This window comes from Oryzias latipes, chromosome 5, assembly GCF_053564925.1.
Source record: "Oryzias latipes strain Hd-rR chromosome 5, Olatipes_Hd-rR_3.1".
Lineage (NCBI taxonomy): Eukaryota > Metazoa > Chordata > Actinopteri > Beloniformes > Adrianichthyidae > Oryzias > Oryzias latipes.
Genome location: NC_136241.1, coordinates 28,976,248 through 28,998,637, shown reverse-complemented (window position 1 = coordinate 28,998,637; position 22,390 = coordinate 28,976,248). Strand labels below are relative to the sequence as shown.

The following is a 22,390-nucleotide window of genomic DNA, read 5'->3' as shown; positions in this document are numbered from 1 at the left end:
CAGTGGCAAGTTTATGCCACTATGCCACGTACTTGGAATTTAGCTACATGGTTTATTGTTGTATTTTTTAAGCAATTTTTTCCCCAAGTTTTTTTAAAGGTGATTTGGTTTCTTTAATCAAGTGGTTTAGGTTGTTCTGTATCTTGACTTCTTGAAATATAACCTATGGTAAAGCTTATGAAAACCCCAAATTCACCATATCAGAAAACAAGAAAAATACAGTCTGGGAGATTTATTGTTTAGAAATCTCTGTGTGACATTGTAACTAACTCAGCAACTGCAAAGGTCTGCTCGGCTTCTTAATGATTAGTTATATGAAGTACGTTTTGGGCATGAAAATTTAAAGTTACCTGAACACAATGTACAGTTTTAAAATGACAGCCTCCTAAGTTACAAATGAAAACAATAAATGTCATAAATAGCATAGGGATGCGGCAAGACTGTAGATTTGATAAATCCCAAGATGAGGAGAGAATGGTACAGGAAAAAGAATTTATTAAAGAAAAACTGAATGCTCTTCAAGAATAAAACTTCACCTTTGAGGTAGATTCGCACATATTTGGCTGGTGTTGAAGTCAGAGCTAATGCCACTGTTAAGTGACAGAGAATGGCTTTTCTTGAATTACCAGGTTTTTCCACTAGAGGGCGCCATTTCACATTAAAATACAACATTCATTTTAACCTGAGCTTTCACCACCAAGTCTCCGATTTGTGCTGAAGTCCATAAAACTAAAGACAAAAAGGATTAATAATTGGAATTAAATCCTAGTCCCTACATATTTATCCAAATAAAATCAAAACTTTATTTGTATAGCACTTTCCACTCGTGCTACTCACAGTGCTTTACATAAAAACATTATGTAAATTCTTTAAAAAAAAAGAGGCAAATATTTTGTACACACACAAACACACGATGGTAAAATGATGCAATGTAGAAATCTGGCTTTGTACTGAAGTGGGAAACGATAATTTTGGGACATGTTTACATCAGCGACGCCCCACTCAAGGTCACAGAATACACTACCACAGGACCCCCTCAGATCTAACCATAGGAGCCAGACCTGGGAGATCCCTTTGCAGTGACCCCATTCACTGAGAAGGATCAGTCACTGATGTTAAGGATTCATCTGAGGAAAACACTGGAGTTACAAACAAAATGAAAAAGGAATTTAAAAAAAAAAGTTAACAACATATAAATGACCAGATAAGTAAATAAATATACCTTAATAGACAGATTTACATGAGTAAATGTGAATATAATTAGTAAAATGAGAACATACATTAATTAACATATCAAATTAATGTCTAAATTTAAAGCTAGACTAAAAGGGCCATCCTTTAAAACCATGAACAGCCTCTCTGCAGCCATGAGGCTCTCTGGGAGTCTGTTCCACAAGTGAGCTCCATAAAAGCTGATAAGGGCTTGCCGTATGTTTTAGTTCTGACTTTTGGAATAACCAAAAGGCCAGGACCTCAGGGTCTGCAAGGGTTCATACATTAAATCATATCAGATAAATATGAAGGCCCAAGATCCTAAAACATTTATAAACCAACAAAATAACTTAAAAATCGATTCTATTTACATATCCTTTAGAAAAATAGTACTACCAAAGGGAAGATGGCAAAAAATATAGCCTTCTGCAAAAAAGAAAACAATCCATCTTTAATCTGCCACATTTGCTGAACAAATATTAAACAAAGCTTTTGAGTATTTTTACATTGAGTTAGAGGGATTTTTTTTTTTTTTTTTTTTTTTTTATTTATTTGTTCCTTTCATGAAAATTAATGTTCAAATGTTTACATGTTTGTCTTACATATTGAACATTTTCATGATTGGAAGGGAGCAGAATTGAAGAACACAATTCTTATAATTATCTGCTCCCTTTTAAACATTACATTTACATTTCTCACACCATCACCTGTGCTCAGATTTCACAATGTACAGTTCCACTACACAGTAAATACATTCCATTCATTTAATACATACATTCCAAAAATTGCATTCAACAGTCAAGTTTGTACAAACTAATTTGTTTAGCTTTATACATGCGTTTAAATTTAATAATATTTTGACAACTTTTTAACTGATTCTCCTGGGAATTCCACATTTTTACCCCTGCTATAGACAAACACTTTTGCTTTAATGTTGTTCGAGCAATCTGTTGTTTGAAATCATATTTTCTCCTATGATTTTCATCTCCTGTGGTAAAAATAAAAAGCTTTTGTAGGTCTTCTGGTAAATCTCTGTTTCTGGCTTTAAACATAACTAATAAGGTCTGCAATTCAATTAAATTTTTAAGTTTTAATAAGCCTGACTTAATAAAAAGATCATTTGTGTGGTCTCTAAAATTAGCTTTGTGAATAATTCGAATAGCTCTCTTCTGTAGTAGAATTAAGGGCATTATATTAGTTTCATATGTATTTCCCCACACTTCAATACAATATGTGAAATAAGGTAAAACCAAAGAGCAATATAACATGTGCATAATATGACATGGTAAAACATATTTAGATTTGTTCAGAACAAAAAGGCTCTTGGCTACTTTATTTTTTACATAAAATATATGAGATTTCCATGTTAATTTGTCGTCCAACATAACCCCTAAAAATTTAAATTCAGACACCTGTTCTATTTTTATATTGTCAATGGACAAAGTCACTTCTGTTCTGTTTTTATTACCAAATACCATAAACTTTGTTTTTGTTAGATTCAAAGATAGTTTATTGTAGTCAAACCACATTTTGAGTTTTATCATTTCCATTTCAATACTTTTAGCTAAGGTTTTCAGATTATCCCCAGAACAGAAAAAATTAGTATCATCAGCAAATAAAACAAACTGTAACAACTTAGAAATATCACAGATATCATTTATATATAAAATAAAAAGTTTAGGTCCTACAATTGAGCCTTGTGGGAGTCCACAAATAATATTCATAAGATCAGACTTCTTACCTCCAAACTGTACATATTGTTGTCTGTTTTTTAAATAACTGGTGATCCAGTTCAGGGATAAAACAGGTCTACCCTTAGCTGCAGCTTTGAACCTTTCCAAAGAAATGTCACAATATCAGTCAGATAGGTGCCAAACATTTTCTACAGCTGAAATAATATAGCCTTACGCCATAGAAAATACATTAGTTTAAATTTGATTGGAGTTAAAGTAAATTTGCATTCATACAGACCAACACAACACAAATATAATCTGCCATTGCATTTATTGAAGAGATTTTTACAAATAACCACAAGGCATGAAATTCAAAATATAAACACCATCATTCGTACACTGTGGGTAAACAACAGCTCAGAGTTTAACTCAAGCAAACAAAAGACTTTGTACTGCAAAATGTACTATATTTTTATACTATACTAAATATTGTATAATATGTAAATCCTCTTTCTTGTGTAATAGTGTCACCATCCATTCAGTTACTGGTGTCTGGATGTAATAAAGTGCATGAAGTGAACACACATATTTAGTTAAAGACTGTTATGGAACATAGTGTCCTCGTCCTTAAGTGCCTTTAAGATTCTTGGTTGTTTGGCTTTGAAGGTGGTGCGTCAGTGCTCTGGTATAATAACATGTAAGAATCACACAGCAGCCTTCGCACTAACTCTGGAGCCTGAAGAGGATTGGATCGGGCCTGCTCTTCTTCTGACTGACACAAGAAGTCTCCGAGCTCAGGACAGGCTCGGATCTCGGGAATGTTGTAGCCACTTTGATCATCACCTACAAGAAATAGTGGCCTTAAAATTAGAGATCAGCTCCGAAGGAGATAATAGTCACAAGACGTCAGAGCTGATCTCAACAGAGCCTCTATTGGAGTCTGTCAAGGTTGAACATCAGTATGAACTTCAGTTGAGCAAAATTATTTTTGCGTGAACGTCTTCAGGTAATTGTGAAAGGCAGAAATATTACTTACCACATCTGTCGGCCATGCTGTCGAAGAATACCCACGAGTGAGGTTCAGGGCCATATTTGACAAAGGACACATAGTGGCTGGTCTGAATGCAGAGCACAGCAAACAGCTGCATGGTGTGCCTAGGCACAGGTGTGTCTGCATCTGCTGGAACTGTTACTGCACGGGGAAAGTGACTGCACCGAGACGGATGGCTGTGCACCTAAAACCAAAACATTATAAATGTTTCACTGAAAACTCCTGGTATCTCAAACAGTTTTTATGCACACCTGTGTGTTGCAGGTAAGGCAGTATTGTTTGATCCTCCCTGGTTGCAGCTTGCGATCTGGGAGACATTGAGGACACTCAAATTCTGCCAAATGTCCACAGATGAAGCATTCCCGTGGAGCTGTAGGTAGAAACCACAATTTTATAAAACAGCTGTCCAAAAGTCCTCTTTTAAACATGTGTGGATTGCAGGAGTTCCTCACAATTGTGTAGAAGATCTGTGATGTCCAGCTCCATAGAAGGAATGATGTGGGAAAACATCTTGTACTTATTTCCAAATCTTGGCATCTGAATTATCAGACAGGATGGCACCTGGGGGCAAAAAACATGGGCATGTTGGTATATCTACAAAGAGAAAATAAAGATAAACTCATTCCAACTTATTTTCCATAGAAGAGAAAGACTTACCATTTCAAATTTAAGGTCCTCTGACATGCATGATGTATCCAATAACTGCTGGACTGTTGGAATATGCTGAAGCTGCTCTTTTTCAAGGAAGATCTGGAGGGTGTTGGCCCCCTGAGAGGTTTCACCTTCTGACCTAAGGTGACAAAAACATTTAAAAACCTAAATAAAAGCAGTAGGCTGCATTCATGGTGGATAAACACATACCTGAGCTTGAGTAGTGGCTCTATGCACAGCACCTTCTGAAAGAGAACGCTGATGAACTCCTCTGGGTCTGTTGGGAAGCAAGACAGAAGTAAGACCTTCATCCTTTACTGCATGAAGAAGCCTCACAATTTCTGTTCACCTTTTTCGTCTGTCCTGAAAGTGTCACAGCCAAGCTGTTTTCGAAAATTCATGACACACTCTGCAGGCACAAAGCCTTGTCTGCAATGAATGCATCAGTTATCATTTAGCAGACATACTGGTCATTATGAAAAAGCATCAACGTTACAAAGTTCTTACCTGCGTAAACGATTGACTATAGTTCTCAGAGTGCAGTTTAGAGGTTGCTGTGGTTCAGCAGGCTTCTGGCAGATCCGATCCACAACCACAGACGAACTGAACAAACTGTGAAAGTAATAGTAGAAAGTGCGTTTTACTATTAGACAGATTTATGTGAATGTTCACCTGAATACGGTTAATTTCAAAATATGATAGTTTTCCAACATGTATGAAAAACAGGGCTTTGCACCATGTGGCCTGAATGTTGATGAACTGGTTTTACCTGAAGAGTGTCGCATCCAGGTAACAAGAATTTATGTGGCCCTGTATGCCCTTCATTCTACCCAAAAACAACGACAGTGCTTTGGATTCTGGAACTGGTGGTGCGTCTTCCTCCAAGTCCTCATTTAGAGGAACTGAAAAGTACAAATAGAAAAGTAAAATTTCAAGAATTGACGGACAAACTTTAGTAACACAACAAGCCTTACAGAGTGACGACTAACCAGCTTTTCCAATTAAATCAGGCTTTTAAACATGTTTTTATTAATTTAAAAAAAGGTTTGTGCCACTGATGTCACTTTCTCGGTCAGAATTTTCATATTGCATAACTGTAAATGATACAGTAATAGAACGAGATGCTGTCCTTAACCTGAGCTTTAAGTAAGGATTATCCACAATACTAGCACCCTCATAAAATCTACTACATCCATTCTTGAGGTGGAGAGGAACATTTTTCAAAGTTCTCCAACATGATGTTTGGTTTTTTAATGGACTAACATTAAAAAGCTAAACTTTCAACAATCAGGAGCATTTTGTGCGGTGACACTGAACTTTTTTTAAAAAGGACACAGCGGTGGCTAACCTGGAGGGATTTCGGTGACTTTGTGTTTCTCTGTTGAGCAGAAGAAGCGGCTGTCAGGGCTGCACTTTGAGATGGGAAGAAACAAAGCTTTATTGCTCTCACAGGTGAAAAATCTCTGGCCTCCGTACTTTCCATCAGAGCAGCCATCGACCTCGTAGTCCTGTTGAAAAAATGAATGCAAAGTCATCTTCCCACTTGAAGTTGACAGTCAGTGTTTATGAGTAAAATTCCAGTCAATCACCAGTTCAATCCCAGCCCACTCTTCTGTCATCTCTTCTGGGATCCCGAGCCACCGGATGACTCCATAAGCTGTGATCCCACCGTCGGAAATAACCTCTACCATGGATCCCACCTCCAGGCGCATCTGAGAGGAATCTGTTTGCTGGTTCTGAACATCCCTCTGCTCTCCGTGGTTCCACACATCTTGCTTTGTACAGGTTTCCACGTTTGGCATGGACTGGATGCGAGTCAATGTTTTTCTGCTTAAACCTGAGAACAGGTGGGTGACGTGAGATGACTTGCACTTTGAAAGTCATTGACATTTGGTTTTAGTCCCATCGCATGTTGCTAATCTCCTGTTAAACACTGCATGTCTAAAAATGGAGATTTACAGATTGCCCTAAAGCTTCTTATGAGCAAAAATGTCAAAACATAGAAGAATCTTCAGTCACATTCCAGGACAGCAGGACTTGTTTTTCAAGCACTCTCTCAAATCACGAGTTTTCATGTTTTCAAAGCTCAACTTGCTGTTTGTGGAAAAAGGAAGGGATCAGACCCTCTTGTGGTGAAAAATGTACTGAATTTTACGCAATAAAGGGAGTTAGTTAGATAATTTTTAAAACATTTCTAACTAACACCTGTCTGGTCCAACAAGAAATGTATGGTAATATTAATCAAGTTTAGCCTCAAATACAAATAGGGGTTTATACAAATAAACAACCTGGTGTGTCTGAACATCCATATCACCCTATAGTAACATCTGTCCAACACAAGAGGCCTTCAGCTCTCATCTGCCGCTAAGCTGCTGGACAGGACAAGTTAGAAAAAGAAAAATCCTCCAACTTACTTCCAAAACTGCTATCACTCAAGTGAAGTTCAAGGGGGTTGGAGTTGGATGGAATCACTTGACTGATGTCTGCCGCACTGAAAAGTTGCACCATAGCAGCTTTCTTGGATGACAAATTATAAACATTGTTCTGTAGGGAGGAAAAGTGGGGGTGGGCTGTTATTATATTGTAGTTTGAAACGATAATGTAAGAAGAATTGCAGGAATAAAACTGTGCATTTTTAAACTAGCCAATCAAAAAGGCATCAAATGTTTCTTATTTATTTTGTACTCTAAATCCAATTCTTAACGGGGTCTTTGGAGATGACAGCAGATATTTCCTTTATACATAATGGAGCTCAGTTAATATTTAAGTGCAATATTATTGTTTTACATTTGACACAAGGGGTGTAAAGATTAATCGACCTAATGAATTTATTTATATTCCTACGTTCCAACCAGATTGATCTCGGTGAGATGAGTTGTTAATCTAATCGACCTTTACCATTAGAAAATTGTTTCTAAAAATATTATTTGATTATATCGATATTGGAAAGTACCATTTGAATGAAGGTACCGTTTAGGTTTAATTTACTTTATTATAAAAACGATCAAGGCGGACAACACACGCAATGCAGCAAAAAAAACATGGAGCCATCATTCCAGTCCAATGTGTGGAAACACATGGAATTTTGCAGAAATATGACCATACAGTGTGGTAGAATCTAAAAATGTTCCGTTTGTGTTATTTTGAAACTAAAATTTGAGTGGATTTCTCATTTATTCGTATTTGTTTGTACACTTATTAATTTGACACTTCTTGGAAGAAATCCTACAAATCTAGACAACTTCACCTGCACTGTTCAGTACCCAGACATTTATTTATTTCTGAGTCACACTGGTTGAGGTTTTGGCTAAAGATGTCCTGGGTTGATTTTAGGTCAGTGAATCGGATCGTTGAAATCGACTATCGTATCGTAAACCAAAATTATGATATGATATGAATGAAATTGTTGGTAAACTGAATCGTTACACCGCTGCACATTCATCCTGAAAGGGAGAAGTAAACAACAACACCCACCACAAATTCCACCTGAAAGCCAAGCATGTGCAGGTCAGCTTTGCTCTCCTTCTTTCCAATTTGCATCAGGTTCTTCACCATCCCCGGCAGGTTTCCCTTTCTGTGCCTGACCACCACCAGGTCGTTCTGGGTAAGAGCGCAGATGGCGGAGAAGAGCCGGACGTTGCATACGAGCTCGTAACGTTTACCCGCACTGGAGATGTAGAGCAGCAGCTGGGCCTGGTGGCGCGTCAGTGCGCATGTGTCCTCCCTGTTCAGGACGCCTCTGTTCTTGGGAGTCCCCGAGTTGCTGCCGCATCCATACAGGAGAACCGTCATCTCCCCGCGCGGGGTCTCGGACTCCACGCGACCAATACATCCTCGAGAAAAACCTTTCCTGGACTTTCCACGAACAACAATAAAAAAATTCTCATTTGCCATGGCTTTGGGCTCCATGCTGGTCTCACCGCCTCCAACTCTTGAGCTCTAATAAATGCCGAGGAGATCTTGTTGGAGCTTTGGAGATACCAGTGAGGCTTTTCGTTACCGTCTGGTGCGTCATGCGCCACAAAGATTGAAACTGGCGCTTGTGTTTTTTCTAAAGATCATGAAGAAACCTGTTTGACATCAGGATATAACAGAACTCCACTCCCTCGAGAAATACACCGCCAATATCTGCTCCTTACAACTTTCCAGTAAAAAAACAAACTACTTTATAATGAAACTAAAACGCTTACTTGCTGTCGGATGCGATAAATGTGAAATAAAAAGTACCAGTATGACTTAATTGCAGCCAAACCAGGTGACTGTCAGCGCAGCACTTCCTGCTGAGACTTTTACTTGGAGGAGGAGGGAGAAGCCACGGACTCAACGCCCACCGCTCCGGGTCCCCGCCCCGAGGAGCGCCTCTGACGGGGGACTGGCCCCGAGCCAGACTGCTGCCCCGCGGCGGAGACATCACCGTTCAATGCGATTCCTCCTGTCTTCGCGGCGTTATCAGGTTCCTCGAGGTCTCCTGATAATCAGCTGAGCGCGTGGCCCGCAGATACTTCCTCGCGCATTCTAAACTTCAGTTAGAGTGGAACGGAGAGATGTCTGGGTTTTTCTGTACATTTCCTACGTCATCATCTGACGGATTTTAGGCCTACTTCTTTGTGGCAATCCAAGAATTTAAAACAGGCTAAACATCTACATTTAACAGCTCAAGGCCAGAGATTTGTAAATTCACACATTTGAGTAGAATTTGCCAAACAAATGAAAAATGCTGAAAATATTTTATGAGTAGGCCTGTAGTACGTTTTGAGTTTGGAAGCAGAAGAGAGTTCATTAAAAAAAAAATCTCACATTTAAGCTTATTTTTCAATATACATAACTGTATACTTTATACAGTTATACTTTGTCTTAAAGGTTATCAAGTAACAAAAACTACACGAAAAACATCTCAAAGCAGGAAATAAATTCCAAGTTTACAGATTTCCCCATGAACAGAGAAACTGGGAGCAAAGAGCTCAAATCAAACCAGGATTATGGAGAAAATGCTTTAAGTAAACCCTGCAGACTATATAAAGCAAAATATAGCAAGTATACTCTAACTTTCATTTTCTGATTTTTGACGGCTGCCTGCTGGACAATATTCACAACATGTAATATGAAGCACACCTTTATTTTAATTTTTTTAAATTAAATTGCAGTCATTTAGTTTTTGGTTCAGTTGCATTTCAAGATGGACTTAGCTGGTTGAGTTTTAGTTACATTTGCTAATGCCCCTGATCAGTCCTTCAGGTTAGTTCCTGCAGTGAATAGTTTGTTCAATTGATTGTTTAAACTCTCCAGTTTTGACTGATAACTTTATTATGCCAAGTTCCAGATTTACCATTGGCACCATAGATCTGTTTTTAAAACATTCATGACAAGTCTGTCGTGCTTTTCTTAAGTCCTACATTATGGAATAAGTTCTTTGCCTCCAATTGTTTTATTGTATGAATGTTTTATTGTATGAAACACTTCTCATTAAATGTTAATTATTAGCTGCAGCACAAATACAGAGGCTGATGTTTACAGTCACTGATACTTAACTGGAATGTCCACACAGTCCCTGTCACCCATGCAGAGTCAACATGTGTGTGAATATAGCTTATCTGCAGTTCTTCCTTATATAACAGCCCTTGTGTTATTGTTCACAGGTCATATCCTACAAACAGACACCAAAATCTCAACAACAGGGACCATTTAGAGTTAGCTCATACACATTGGGGGTTTGGTTTTAATTAAATGAGAACAATCCTAAAATTTACACACAAAAAAAAAAAAAAAAAAAAAGTAAAAAAAGCTTGAGGTCATATCATTACGTTTTATTCATTGGACTCTGCTTGTAGAAATTGTCTGCAACTCAAGGGTCACGTAGTCTGTGGTTTGAGAAACTACACGTCTGTTGTAAATGTAGCTGAGAAAAGGAGAATTTGGAAAGCATTACTCATAATTTTTTGGAAATGACGGCAGAAGTCAGCCACCAAGAAGGATGTCACACTTACAGTCAATACGGCTCACGTTGAGTGTGGAGTCTTCTTAAAGGGAGGCTGTCGTTTTTCTCTTTATGGAGGAACAGTACATTCACCAGCATCTGAAGAGCACAGCCCACATGTGGATCAGTCATCGTTTCATTCCTTCAAACCTAAAACTAGTTGAGGTCACACCTGTGTGATTTTATTCAGGTGGCTTCGTCCACCTGAACTGCTCAGAGCCATGTAGGTCCCACATACATCCCAGGAAGGCACGAGCATTGCAGGCATTAGAAGAGTCAGAGGCCTCTTTCTTGCTCCAACACGGTTTTCCTGAAACTACATTGAAGATGTATATGAATATTTTATGGATTAAGATCTGCAGTCGTTCCCACCTGTTCAGTTGGAGGTTTTACTGAGGTTTTATTTGGCCAGAAAAAGTCAAGAATTAGGCTGTTGAGAAGAATCCCTGATGGAGTCAGGATCCTGCTTCCAAATGGTCCATTTAAGGAACTGTTATAAAAAATAAAAATAAAAAGTCAAAAGATCTCGTATGAGAGAACAGCACTCTGCCTGGCTGTGCATGCCGTGCATGACCTGCTAGCATGAACAGTAGACTATCGGCAGATGCACAATCACCTTGCAACAGATACCATGAGGTTATCTGGTCCCATGACAACAACTTGTGCAGTCAGCAGTTCTGCTGGGAAGGAGTAGCTGGTGGAGTTGCGGAGCGACTGCAAGTGAATCATCTTGTTGCGTAGGATTTCGGCCTGACTTTTACTGAAAAAAGATTAAAAAAAACAAAAAATATCAATTAAAAGAAGTTCAAGTGCCTATCTAGGATTTAAGGTTGCAATATATATTTAATGTATGGGATATGAGATGTTAAAAGTACGGAAAAGTGTAGCTACGGTGATTGGAGTAATGCAGTGTTTTACTTGAGCATTGAGGAGAGAAGATCATCTGTCAAGTTGTTCCTATGGTCACCTAGTCCAGCAGCCACAGTGAACGCTGTTGTCAGAGCCTTGATTAGGAGGTGAAACAATTTCAATTATCAAAACCATTTTGTCCGTACTGTCTAAACTCAAAATTGAAACCATGTGGATTTAAGTCAGCTATTCAGCAGAAAGCTTTTAAGTAAATATTGGCACGACTCAAGGATGCAACAACCATTGCAAACGCATTTCTATGAACTCACACTTTAAGTGCAAAAATTTCTTCATGTCAGAAATATTGGTGGACCTTTCACTGAACGGCTCACCTCCTCAATCCAGTGGTATACTTGTTTCTCCTTGACACCATTTTCTTTAAAATGGAAACCTTCTAGGAGATTGAGAGCTCCGATCAACAATGCACCAGCAGAAGGTGGAGGAGGGACTTGAATGATGAAGTCTGAAAGTAAAGCGATACAGTTTGTGTTGAAGATGAATTTGAAGTTTGCCATTCAAGTGTCAGTTTTACCCCTGAATCCACCCTCCAGGGCCTGTTGTATCTCTGCAGTGTAGTTGCCCAGATCCTCTCTACTCAGGACCCCTCCGTGTTTTCGCACCTTTGTGAGGAAAAAACCAAAACAAAAACACTGTTTCCTGCCATTAAATGGAACGCCCCCAAAGTGCGTTAGTCACCTCATTCTCCATCTCCTGTGAGAAAGTTCCGCTGTAGAAATTCCAGACGCCAGCCTCCAGGACATCCGCCAGCTCTGGCATCCTCACATAAGAACCAGGACTCAGACCACGGCCTTCTGGGAGGAATACGTCCCGGAAATGCTTGGGAAGCTCTGTACCTTCCATTTTTGATACTGCATCAGCTGCACATGAAGATCATCAAGTCCTAGCATGTCAAACTATTATAAAAAACCCTCATAAAAATTTAACAGATCTACTTTATTTTATTCATGGTTGTGCTGCAGTCCTTTTGCCATTTTTTGCAGACAACTCAAAATGCAAATTTCACTGATCGTCTTGAGAGAGAGAAAAAAAAAAGTTTTATTTTTAAGTTTGCAGGTTAATCTTGCCAAAAACAAGACAAGGGCATTTTCTTTTACTCACCCAGACTATGTGACACATTGAACCCTTCTCTGGCCACACTTGCAGCTCTGCCGACAACATCCTCCCAGAGCAAACTGCAATATTCATGTGGAAATCCATCTTTGACCAAAACAATATGAATTATTGTTTCCATTTTCCTTACCTTCCATACAGCCGATGAGCACGGTGAAACCCCATTAGCATTCCCGGCACTCCCACAAGGAGACCTGCCTACAAATACACTATTCTATGAATGGATATATACAATATTGATAACAAAAATCCAGAACTTCAAGAGGCAGTTTCACGTACTGGTTTGTTACCTTCATCTCTGAAGGATTTTGCAGCATCTCGTCTCTTAATAATTCAGGTGTAGATCCTTGAAAATTTATCACCCTGGTTTCATTCCTTTTGATGTCATGAACCAACATCACCCCCCCTCTACAGACAAACACCAATGAGGATTGGAACAGCTTTGCATATTAGTCTGAAAACAGGCAGGCTGCATACCCCCCTACACTGGACACATGCTGATGAACAATGCCCAAGCAAAGGGCACCGGCGATGGCTGCATCTACACTGGACCCACCATCGCGGAGCACTCCTTCACTGAGCACGGTGCAGCGGTCGTGATCCGATAGCACGCCTTTTATCGTGACCTGCAATGCAGCTGTAAGGACTACGAGGAATGCAATCAGTTCAGATGCACGAGTCACACAGCATACCAAGCTTGCATCCAGATGAATCTGCAGAAACAAAGCAATGGTTACGCCAACTGCAATGACGATGGCCACACTGTATATTTGCACAGGAGTTTCCGGGCTACAGCATTCCTCGTCTGTCTCTTTGAGCTTGGAGAAGCTTTGGTCCGACATCTCTGAGCTTCCAGAGGACATGTCTTTCAACTGGATGGGATCTGTGACAGCAGTAAAAGCATTTGAAAGCATTTGGACTGAAATCTACAAAGGGAAGCATTCTTAATTAACCTCTTAAGACATTAGCTCTTGTTTGATATGCCTTTTTTTTTCTTTTCTACAGGGCCCCAGCCAAGTTTTGGTAATATAAACCAAAACGTGATGTCCACACAAGTGGACGCCAGGTTTCAAGAGGTTAAATTACGCACACCTGCTATTTTCCAAAGACAAGAAAACCTACAGCCTCTTGTTTGACAAGATTAGTCAGTGTACTCTCTTCCCGCTCACCATATTTGCGCTTCAAATCCTGTTTACTGTCATTTGACGGCGATTCATCAGTAAACTCAGACGGACTCTCAAAACTCCTGTAGCTAAAAGCTGTGTGCTTGTTCAGTTTGGTTCCAGCACAGCTCTCCATCCCGTCCAAATCACCTCAAATACAACAATCTCACTTCCACATTAAATGCACTCAGCGGAAATTGAACACAGCAGGCGCAATCACCTCAAAACCAATTAAATCAGCCCGTTTGAGACAATATCATTTTTTCTTTCAAGTCCAGAATGTACAGACAATTTAAAATATATTGGCAACATACTTTATTCAAAACGTTTCAAAATAGCTTACATTTTTTTATTGATAAAAAACACAAACAATACTTTATCGCATCATACAGAGAAATTCATTCCTAATTCAGTCACAAGTTAGAACAATTTCATCAAATTATTTTTGCTCATTTAAATGTATGTGGTTGGACAATAACTTCATGCAAATAATGCCACCAGTTTAGCCTAGTTCCTGATCTCCGACGGCCGTTTAGCGGCTCAGACTGCGAAGTACCGGCTGCTGCAGGTGGAAAGAGGCAGGCCGGACACTTTGGCGAATGCGGTTTTGGCGCTGAATAGTGTTGCGGGACGCACACTGTCTGTCTGCCCTAGCCCTCTGGAGACAGGTTAGGCGTGTCAGCTCCACCAAAGCTTTAGGCTGAAGGAATAATCCAGACACAGCTGTTGCATCCGACACCCTGAAGGGGGGGGGGGGGGGGGGGGGGGGGGGGGGCACATTATGTGAGAAACATAATGGAAATTGCAGGCAATCATGGAAACAATGCCTGGTCATAACATTTGAAATTGTTGCAATATTTTGACAAATAACTCCTTGACACCTCACCTGTCATGTTCTGTGTTTGCAGATGGGTCTTTGAGAAGAGTGGAGGTGGATTCTTGAATGTCAGGTGTCAAAGCATCCTGGATTTCAGCAGAAACTGCCTCTAAAAACACACACAGATCCCTTCTTTGCAACAACTAGTTGGTATTTGTCAAGTAAATAAAGAGTTTTTCTGCAGTAAAACAAATATGACGTCAGGGTATTCCCTAAAACAACTTCACAGCTGAGGGAAATGCAAACACTGCTCAGCATCCACTGGGGATGTTTTTTTGAAAATGTTTCTTCTTTCTTTTTTATTTCTCTCACAATCTTTTCCGCAATAATAAACGAAACGTCTACGTTTACTGCTCCGATGCTCATTACCTTGATGTGTGATGACAAGCCAGTCCTCCTCCTTTCCTTCTCCAGACTTCCCATCTTCAGACTCCTCTTCCTCTCCAAAAAGCAGACGTGCGATTGCTCTTAACATAACTGCTCCTCTTCTAAAAAAATGAGCGGAAAATCTTGAGATTTTAACAAACTTAAGCAGCAGAAGACAAATATGATCACAGATCACCTCCCTCTAGATCCAAGTTAAGTTTGATCACTTTGTTTATGATCCCATGTGAGCCTTTCTTTATTGTTTTTCAAAGTTCAGCAGCATTGAGTCAGCTGACTGAATTGTCCAATGATATTCCTGTAGGATAGAGGAAGGAGGTCAACTCCTCCTTTATTTCACGGTATCGGATCCATCTGTTTCTATTCGGCGAGGAGGCGGAGCTTCTGTGGTATAACATATTCCTAAAAAGGCTATCAACTCTCCATGAAATATTTTAGTTTTACATTGCATCACACTTTATTGTTCGTCAAATGTGTAAAATAAATAAAAAAATGTAACGGTAACTTTTTTCGGCGAAATTACAGACAAATCAACTAAAAACCCAACAAAAGTATCTGACATATTTCAATTTATAAACTGTTGTCTTTTACGATCAAATTGATCGAAAGCAGCAACTGTTGTTTTTCAGTCTATTAAAGCCAACAACACTCACCTGCGATTAAAGATGTGTAGTTTTACTCACAAAATGTGTAGTTTCAGACTGAAAATCTATTTCAGATGCAAAAAAGAAATATAACAAAAGGGACTATATGATAAATTAAAGTGACTTTGTCGGCGTTTATTTCAAATTTTCAACTCCAACCCACCCACGCAGTGGCTCCGCCCACAACAACAAAGCACCAATCAGAGCGCGTTGTTTGGTTTGATTCTTTCAGAGATTAAGCGTGTTTGATAGCAGTGATTCTTTATGTTGCTTTTGCGTTATTTGCGAGTGTTGGCCCGGGAAAGTCCGTTTAGTAGACAGGTTAGGGGTTTGTGTCACCTTTGTGGAGACATCTGAAGACAAAGCAGCAGGAACTGAGAGATTCTGACGCTTTCAGCGACTGTTTAGCTGCTTTGCCTGCGTTTACTCTGTAAATTATGTGATCTCTTCTGGCAAAAAAATATTTTCTTTCCAAGTTGTTTTTCTTTTAAAAAAAAAGTCAAGATCAAGGTCTTTTCCTGGCACCAACTTTCACGTTTCTGATAAGAAACATGAAAACATTTGGAATGAGATATTTCATTTATGATTTTTCTTTACAGACAAATTCTTAAGTAGGCCTAACAAGTCCTTCAGCATTCAGTCTATTTTAAAGGGCTATGTCTTTGATTTAAAACTAGTAGTACCCTGTTACCTTTTCTAAACTTATAGGTTTTAAGAAGAAAAAGGCAGAACGTAGCCCTAAAGATAATTGGTCAATGGGTTCATTAAAAAAAATTTCCATGTTCGACTAACGTTTGAGGTTTTTGGCTGACGTCCTATTGACTGGAAATCCCAAAGTGAAAATGGGAAACGCCTCTGAAAACGGCATTCATTCATTCATTTTCTTAACCGTTTTATCCCTTTCTGGGTCATGGGGCTGCCGGAGCCTATCCCGGCCACTTGTGGGCACAGGCAGGGGGGACACCCTGAACAAGTCGCCAGTTTGTTGCAGGGTAGAATGTCTTCACTCACACACCCATTCACTCCTGCACTCACACCTATGGTCAATTTAGAGTTGCCAATTAACCTAACCTATGAAGCATGTTTTTGGATGGTGGGAGGAAGCTGGAGACCCTGGAGAGAACCCACGCATGCAGAGAACATGCAAACTCCACACAGAAAGGTCCCCCATTGATGTTCTGTTTTTCACATCCCCCAGCTGGGACTTGAACCAGGGGCCTTCTTGCTGTGAGGCAAGAGCGCTAACCACTGCGCCACGGTGCAGCCCTTTTGTCTGAAAACGGCAGAGAATGAAAAAGTAAAGATCCTGTGGGACTTCCAGATACAAACGGACTGGGTGGTAATGGCGAACCACTTGAAAATACCAAGTGATGGCAACGTCAGGAAGAAGGAACATGAGAAACTGAAGAAATTCCAGGGACTTGGGGGAAAAACTTGAGAAGTGCCTGTAGTAACACCTAAACTAGAAGAGTGGATCCCTGTAAAGACCTCAGACATCCTAGTTCGGAAAAGTGCATAGCTAGGAACAGCAGACACTGCGCCAGACACTTAAGCTCCCAGGCTTCTGGTAGAGAACCCGATCACTCATGAACAGCAAGAAGGGATTTACTTGTTGCCTCGTCAGTTCAGCAAATCATTATTGTTGTTGTCTTAGCAAATTATTTTCTATTTTGTATCTTTTTTTGTGTCCCACAAACCCCATAGTTTTCATGCTGTCAGCGGTGTTTATAATGTTTATGTCTCAAGAAGCAAAAAACTAAATATAAATATAAGTTTGACTTGCTGCAAAACACCTTATAACATTAGTTGTCTTTAAACCTGTAAAATGACCTTTTCCAAGTTTGTTTAATGCACTGAAATGTTTATTTTTCTTTCCATTGAAGCACAAATGTAAAAAAATTGATAAAAGGTTTCCTTTGATGTGAGCTGCAGCAAAGAACAATATAATATATTTGATACAATTCTGTGGTGTATTTCTAAAAAAAAAAAATCTTAAGAAAGGAAGGGTTTTTATCTAATAATAACATTTAAATTCCCCAAGAAACAGCTGGAAAACACTAACACTATTACATTAAAAAAATATCTAAAAACAGAATATTTGACTAATACAACTAATTAGGACAAAGTCAAATAAGTAAAAGTAAAACGGGTTAAGTAGGGATGAAAGAGTGCATTTGGGAAGATGTAATGTTATTATTGTTGTTGCCATTGTTTTGTGCTTGTGTAGAAGGAACAGATTACATAAGAATATTTTTTTCTTCAACTGTTCCTCTTGTCCAAAGCATAAAAGAAGGGTTAATGACATTGAACACTTTGTCAACTAGCACAAACAAACAATAAATAAATGAATAAAGTTTGTCCAGATATCTTAATTATTCTGAAAACATATGAAGTAATGTGTTTTCTATATATAATATAAAAATTAAGAGATAATTTATCATCTTTTTATAATGGTTTAGGCTGTTTGTTGATGCATTTCTTTCATTTGTTAAATTGGATGAGGGAGTATTTTTTTAAAATCAATTTTTAAGTTTCTTCATAAACAGGGAAATGTTAGATTCAGATTAAATCACGACATTTTTTTATTGCTTATCTTGGTGGCATCCTTCTGTATTTTCTGATTTAAGTCGAACAACTCATTACTCATTTTCTCCAGGAGGTGGCGCCACAACTCCATAGACGCTGCTGAGATTGATGAACTCAATATTTAAGGTTTCGTTCGGAACAGAATGTGGGAGAATTAGATGACCATGGGAATGAAGTTATAAATATCACTGTGAGGGGTAAAAATAGAGTATATTAATACACATTTATAATGCACAATTTGTGATTTATTTAAAAAAAAGAGCATTAAGGCAGCCTATGTAATCCGAGCAATGACGATTGATTTCTTCTTATGAACTTCTTTCTTTCCAAACTCCCCAATTGCGCACTTTTTTCAGTTTGGTGTTTTTGCAGCAAACATTATAATCTCGTCATGTCAGCTCTGTCTCTTTACATAGAAAATCTGAGTTTTCTTCAGAGCCCTGTTGGATTCCACCGTGAAAACGCTGAGAAGCTCCTGTTTCCCCCCTAAGAAGAGTGTGACGGCTTCTTCCTAAACACTTGTGCAGCGAAATGCGGGGTGGGGAGGGCCCTCGGGGCGAGCACACCCCTACTGCCTGTGTAAGAGCATTTCAGAACAGAGACCAGCATTTAGTAACTCTGCACTAAAGCTATCACTCCGTTGCTGAAGTCCAACCCAGACTCTTAGTTGGACCACAAGAGGATATTTCTGGGATTCTCCAGGACGCGCGGAAAACGACTGGATCTGCTCTTTTCCACCGTGCGTCTTGGCCACGGGTTGTTTTTACGCACGGAGAAATTCCCCTTCCACAAGGACAATGCCTCGATCTTTCTTAGTCAAAAAATACTTTGCTAAACAAAAGCCAAACTACAGTGAACTGGAATGTCAGAATGGTAAGTAGTTCGTTAATACTACTAATAATAGTTAATACTTTTTTTGCCTAAAAAACTGTCCTTGCCTAAGTGAAGCAAACTTCACGGCAAAGCACCTGTTGTGTTATTTTAAGGCGAGTGGAAGAGCATTTTTGAAAGCAGGCGACTCCCAAATCAAGTCGGGGCCCGTTAGATGCACTTTACCCCCTTTCTGCGCGCACACAGAGCTCTATTCATGTTACAAGCCCTCGTGAATACGTGGGAGGAAACAGCCCGTGGAACTTTCCCATATGGCTTTTATTTTATGCTCAGTCAAATCTGAGGAAAAGACATGGATCAGTATGCCGAATAAGTACTGAACAGAGGTTGGCCAGATGTTGGAGGTTTATAAAATGTATTTACATGTTGTTACTGTATTATTTTAAAATTCAGATTTAAATAAGTTGATTTTATATTTATCCAGCTGCTGACTGTGGCCACTGACTGTCCCCCCCTCTTTCAGACTCTTCACCCAAGAGGTATCCTGTTGCCGAGCTTTCATCAGCAGACGGCTCTGCCACCTGCTTCACCACAGGTCTCCTGTGGGACCTGAGTGTCATCCCGGCCCTCTACCTGCCCACCTCTGAATCAGAGCTCTCTGCAACCTCAGCCCCCCTGGACCTCAGCTCCCCATGCAGCCTCAGTAGCAGTGCCAGCAGCAGTGGGGAGGAGGATGAAGGACGCTCCTCAGACCCTCCCAGCCCTGAACCGGTGCACACATACACCCCTCGACAACGGATGAAATGTACTGGTGTCATGGCTCATATCAATCCCCCAGAGGAGGAAGAGAGAGAGACCCACGTCACGGCAGCCAGACCCGCTTTCCTTTGCAAACACTGTCCCAAAGAGTACACCAGCTTGGGCGCTCTGAAGATGCACATCCGCTCACACACCCTGCCCTGCGTTTGCACCACCTGTGGAAAGGCTTTCTCCCGGCCGTGGCTGCTGCGTGGCCACATCCGCACACACACAGGTAAGATCTGAAGCATTACTTATCTCCACACAGTAGAAAACCCCCCCCCCCCCCCCCCCCCCCACATTTTTGTGTTCCACATCTCTCTGCAGTTGTTGTGAGTCAGCAGGTCATTCTCTCATCATTGGAGCATGACAATCAATCTGAAGAACTCTACTCTCAATCAGTAGACATTATCACACAGGGAAGCCCTGTGTAGACTTAGTACTCATTGATCACTCATTGTGTTTAATGTCCCAGCAACAATGACTGCTTGGCTAATTATCTTATCATGGCTGCTGAAGAATGGGGACAGAGGAGGGACAATAAAGCTGCAAAGAATGTCTGAACGCTTGCTGCTATCACTGAGCTCTTGGAGCCTGCAGCAACTTGTTAGCGTGCTAATCTCATTTGGCTCTGATTGAATCATGCTAATTCAGTCAGGTCCTCAGCCCCCACCATCACCACACAGCCATGTGTTTCTTCATTATCTTCTCAATGTGTATGCATGTGTGTGAGGTGTTAATGGGGAGCTTGTGTGAAGACCCTATCACTGCATGAGAATGACCACTGCAGTCAGACGCAAAGAGATCTGCACTCAAGTCAGGTTAATTTTTTTTTTCATCCACTTCTGTACAGGAGAGCGACCATTTTCCTGCCCCCACTGCAACCGGGCCTTTGCTGACCGCTCCAACCTGCGAGCTCACCTACAGACCCATGCAGAGGTGAAGAAATACCAATGTGGTGTCTGCTCTCGCACCTTCAGCCGCATGTCGCTGCTGCAGAAACACAGCTCATCGGGCTGCTGCTCCACCTCAGTGTGAGACCCCACGAGTGAGGAGGAGGAGACTTAACGAGAGCTCAGAGCAGAGGAGGACTCTTGGATGAAGAGATGAGGTCTGCACAGGCCCACTTAGGCTGTTTTGGACCTGAAAAGCCCAATTTTAACAGACCTAGAGGGAACTAAACCCCATTTATGGATCTGACTTTACAAGCCTTTCTGCTTCTCTTTGCCATTATTTTACAGCTGAGAAGCAACATTCATTTTTTACTTCCAGTCTTCCATAAGGGCTTGCGGGAGGACCAAATCTGATCAGAACAATGCAGAAACTCACTTGTTATCAGTCTTTTTTGTTGGTATTGTTTCCATTCCGAGCAGCAAGTATGTTGTGAACTTTTTATGGTAAGAGGGGCCTTTTCCTGTCTCAGTCTTGGTGCCGGTCAGCTCCGGCCGGATCATGGCTTAGACACAGCTGCTCAGAGGTAGGGGTGCGTGGGTGGAATAACTCTCTTGGCGTGTCACAAAAGCAAATGCACACACAGCTGTCTCTGGTAGTGCGGCGCAGATAGATGAGGTGCTAACAGGTGCTGAAGCCATGACCTTCGCTGGTCCAGAGCAGGTGACTTCCACTGCCCTTGGTTTGCTTAAGAGAAAAAGAGGAAGTATGTCATAACAGAAGAATGGCACCAGTTTATGCTTTTTTCACCAGTGAGGATGACTCTAAGCCTCTGTTATGACTACACTCAAACCTTCAATTTAAACTGATGAATTTCAGAGATATAGGAAAATCTGCTCTGCTATTTTCCAAAGAAGATTTAACATGAAATGAAAACAAAAGCCATGCACTCCAGGTTACCACAGTGTTAATAATACCAGCCATATAAAAGCCATATATTTGTGATGAATGTTCCTATGAAATTGTAATGCATTTTCAGCCAAAATGTGCCTTATTTTACCTCATTTGGTAGCTGTGGCTTTAAATTTCTATCACAGTATTAGCAGAAATCCACTCTATTTGTTTTTTTGAACCATAAGAAGGCTGGGACCAAAGAATTTTACAGTTTACACCACAGAAATGTGGTTGAAATGTGATGAAAGCCTTGTAAGATGGACAATACAACAATGAACTTTAAAACTTTCCTAATTATTCTCTGTTGGTTTTTTTTTGTGCAATGATGTGTTATTTCATCAGTTTTTTTGTACCATGCTTGTGTGTTCACTTGTAAAACATGTATGTTGTAACTGACAACTTTTGATTCAATAAAGTAATTTATGTTTATTAAAACGACTTTAGACACTTGTGTAACCCTTGTGCCATCCTAGGCACTTTAACATTGCTGCGCTGCGCTGAACCTTTTTTCTTCAATGATTTGTGAACCTCACCGGTGTCCATGGATTACATGAAATCTTTCCTCCTTTATCCACCTTTGTCATGGTAGGGAGAACACGTCAATGCAAGGGTGGGGTCTTCTAAGATAGCGCAAGGGTTAAGCAACACAACAGTTTGATTT

The 22,390-nt window shown here is 40.1% G+C and overlaps 3 protein-coding genes across 9 annotated transcripts; 1 reads left to right on the top strand and 2 right to left on the bottom strand.

Moving 5' to 3' along the window:
• Nucleotides 1-3,199: 3,199 nt before the first annotated feature.
• Nucleotides 3,200-8,892, bottom strand: cyld2 (cylindromatosis (turban tumor syndrome) 2). Its single transcript, XM_020703460.3, has 13 exons — nucleotides 8,062-8,892; nucleotides 7,002-7,131; nucleotides 6,177-6,424; nucleotides 5,936-6,095; nucleotides 5,357-5,489; nucleotides 5,095-5,199; nucleotides 4,937-5,016; nucleotides 4,798-4,864; nucleotides 4,594-4,726; nucleotides 4,389-4,497; nucleotides 4,188-4,306; nucleotides 3,922-4,120; nucleotides 3,200-3,728 (listed from the first exon to the last, which is right to left on the bottom strand). Exons 1-13 carry the CDS (start codon nucleotides 8,494-8,496, stop codon nucleotides 3,523-3,525), a joined length of 2,124 nt encoding a protein of 707 aa, XP_020559119.1. The 5' UTR covers nucleotides 8,497-8,892; the 3' UTR covers nucleotides 3,200-3,522.
• A 1,386-nt stretch (nucleotides 8,893-10,278) lies between these two features.
• On the bottom strand, nucleotides 10,279-13,930 carry LOC100820718 (glutathione hydrolase 7). Of its 7 annotated transcripts, XM_078947585.1 has the most exons (16): nucleotides 13,771-13,930; nucleotides 13,404-13,484; nucleotides 13,294-13,316; nucleotides 13,079-13,227; nucleotides 12,892-13,009; nucleotides 12,732-12,799; nucleotides 12,590-12,663; nucleotides 12,167-12,348; nucleotides 12,003-12,090; nucleotides 11,803-11,933; nucleotides 11,480-11,565; nucleotides 11,178-11,321; nucleotides 10,934-11,051; nucleotides 10,734-10,877; nucleotides 10,572-10,660; nucleotides 10,279-10,483 (listed from the first exon to the last, which is right to left on the bottom strand). In XM_078947585.1, exons 1-15 carry the CDS (start codon nucleotides 13,898-13,900, stop codon nucleotides 10,574-10,576), a joined length of 1,623 nt encoding a protein of 540 aa, XP_078803711.1. In that variant the 5' UTR covers nucleotides 13,901-13,930; the 3' UTR covers nucleotides 10,279-10,483; nucleotides 10,572-10,573. The 7 variants fall into 7 exon arrangements, with proteins under 7 accessions (XP_078803711.1, XP_011473701.1, XP_078803709.1 ...); XM_011475399.4 differs by having other exon boundaries at nucleotides 13,294-13,484; XM_078947583.1 differs by having other exon boundaries at nucleotides 10,734-10,871; nucleotides 13,294-13,484.
• A 4,771-nt stretch (nucleotides 13,931-18,701) lies between these two features.
• On the top strand, nucleotides 18,702-22,164 carry snai1a (snail family zinc finger 1a). Its single transcript, XM_023955153.2, has 3 exons — nucleotides 18,702-19,128; nucleotides 19,610-20,119; nucleotides 20,738-22,164. Exons 1-3 carry the CDS (start codon nucleotides 19,053-19,055, stop codon nucleotides 20,920-20,922), a joined length of 771 nt encoding a protein of 256 aa, XP_023810921.1. The 5' UTR covers nucleotides 18,702-19,052; the 3' UTR covers nucleotides 20,923-22,164.
• Nucleotides 22,165-22,390: the final 226 nt, after the last annotated feature.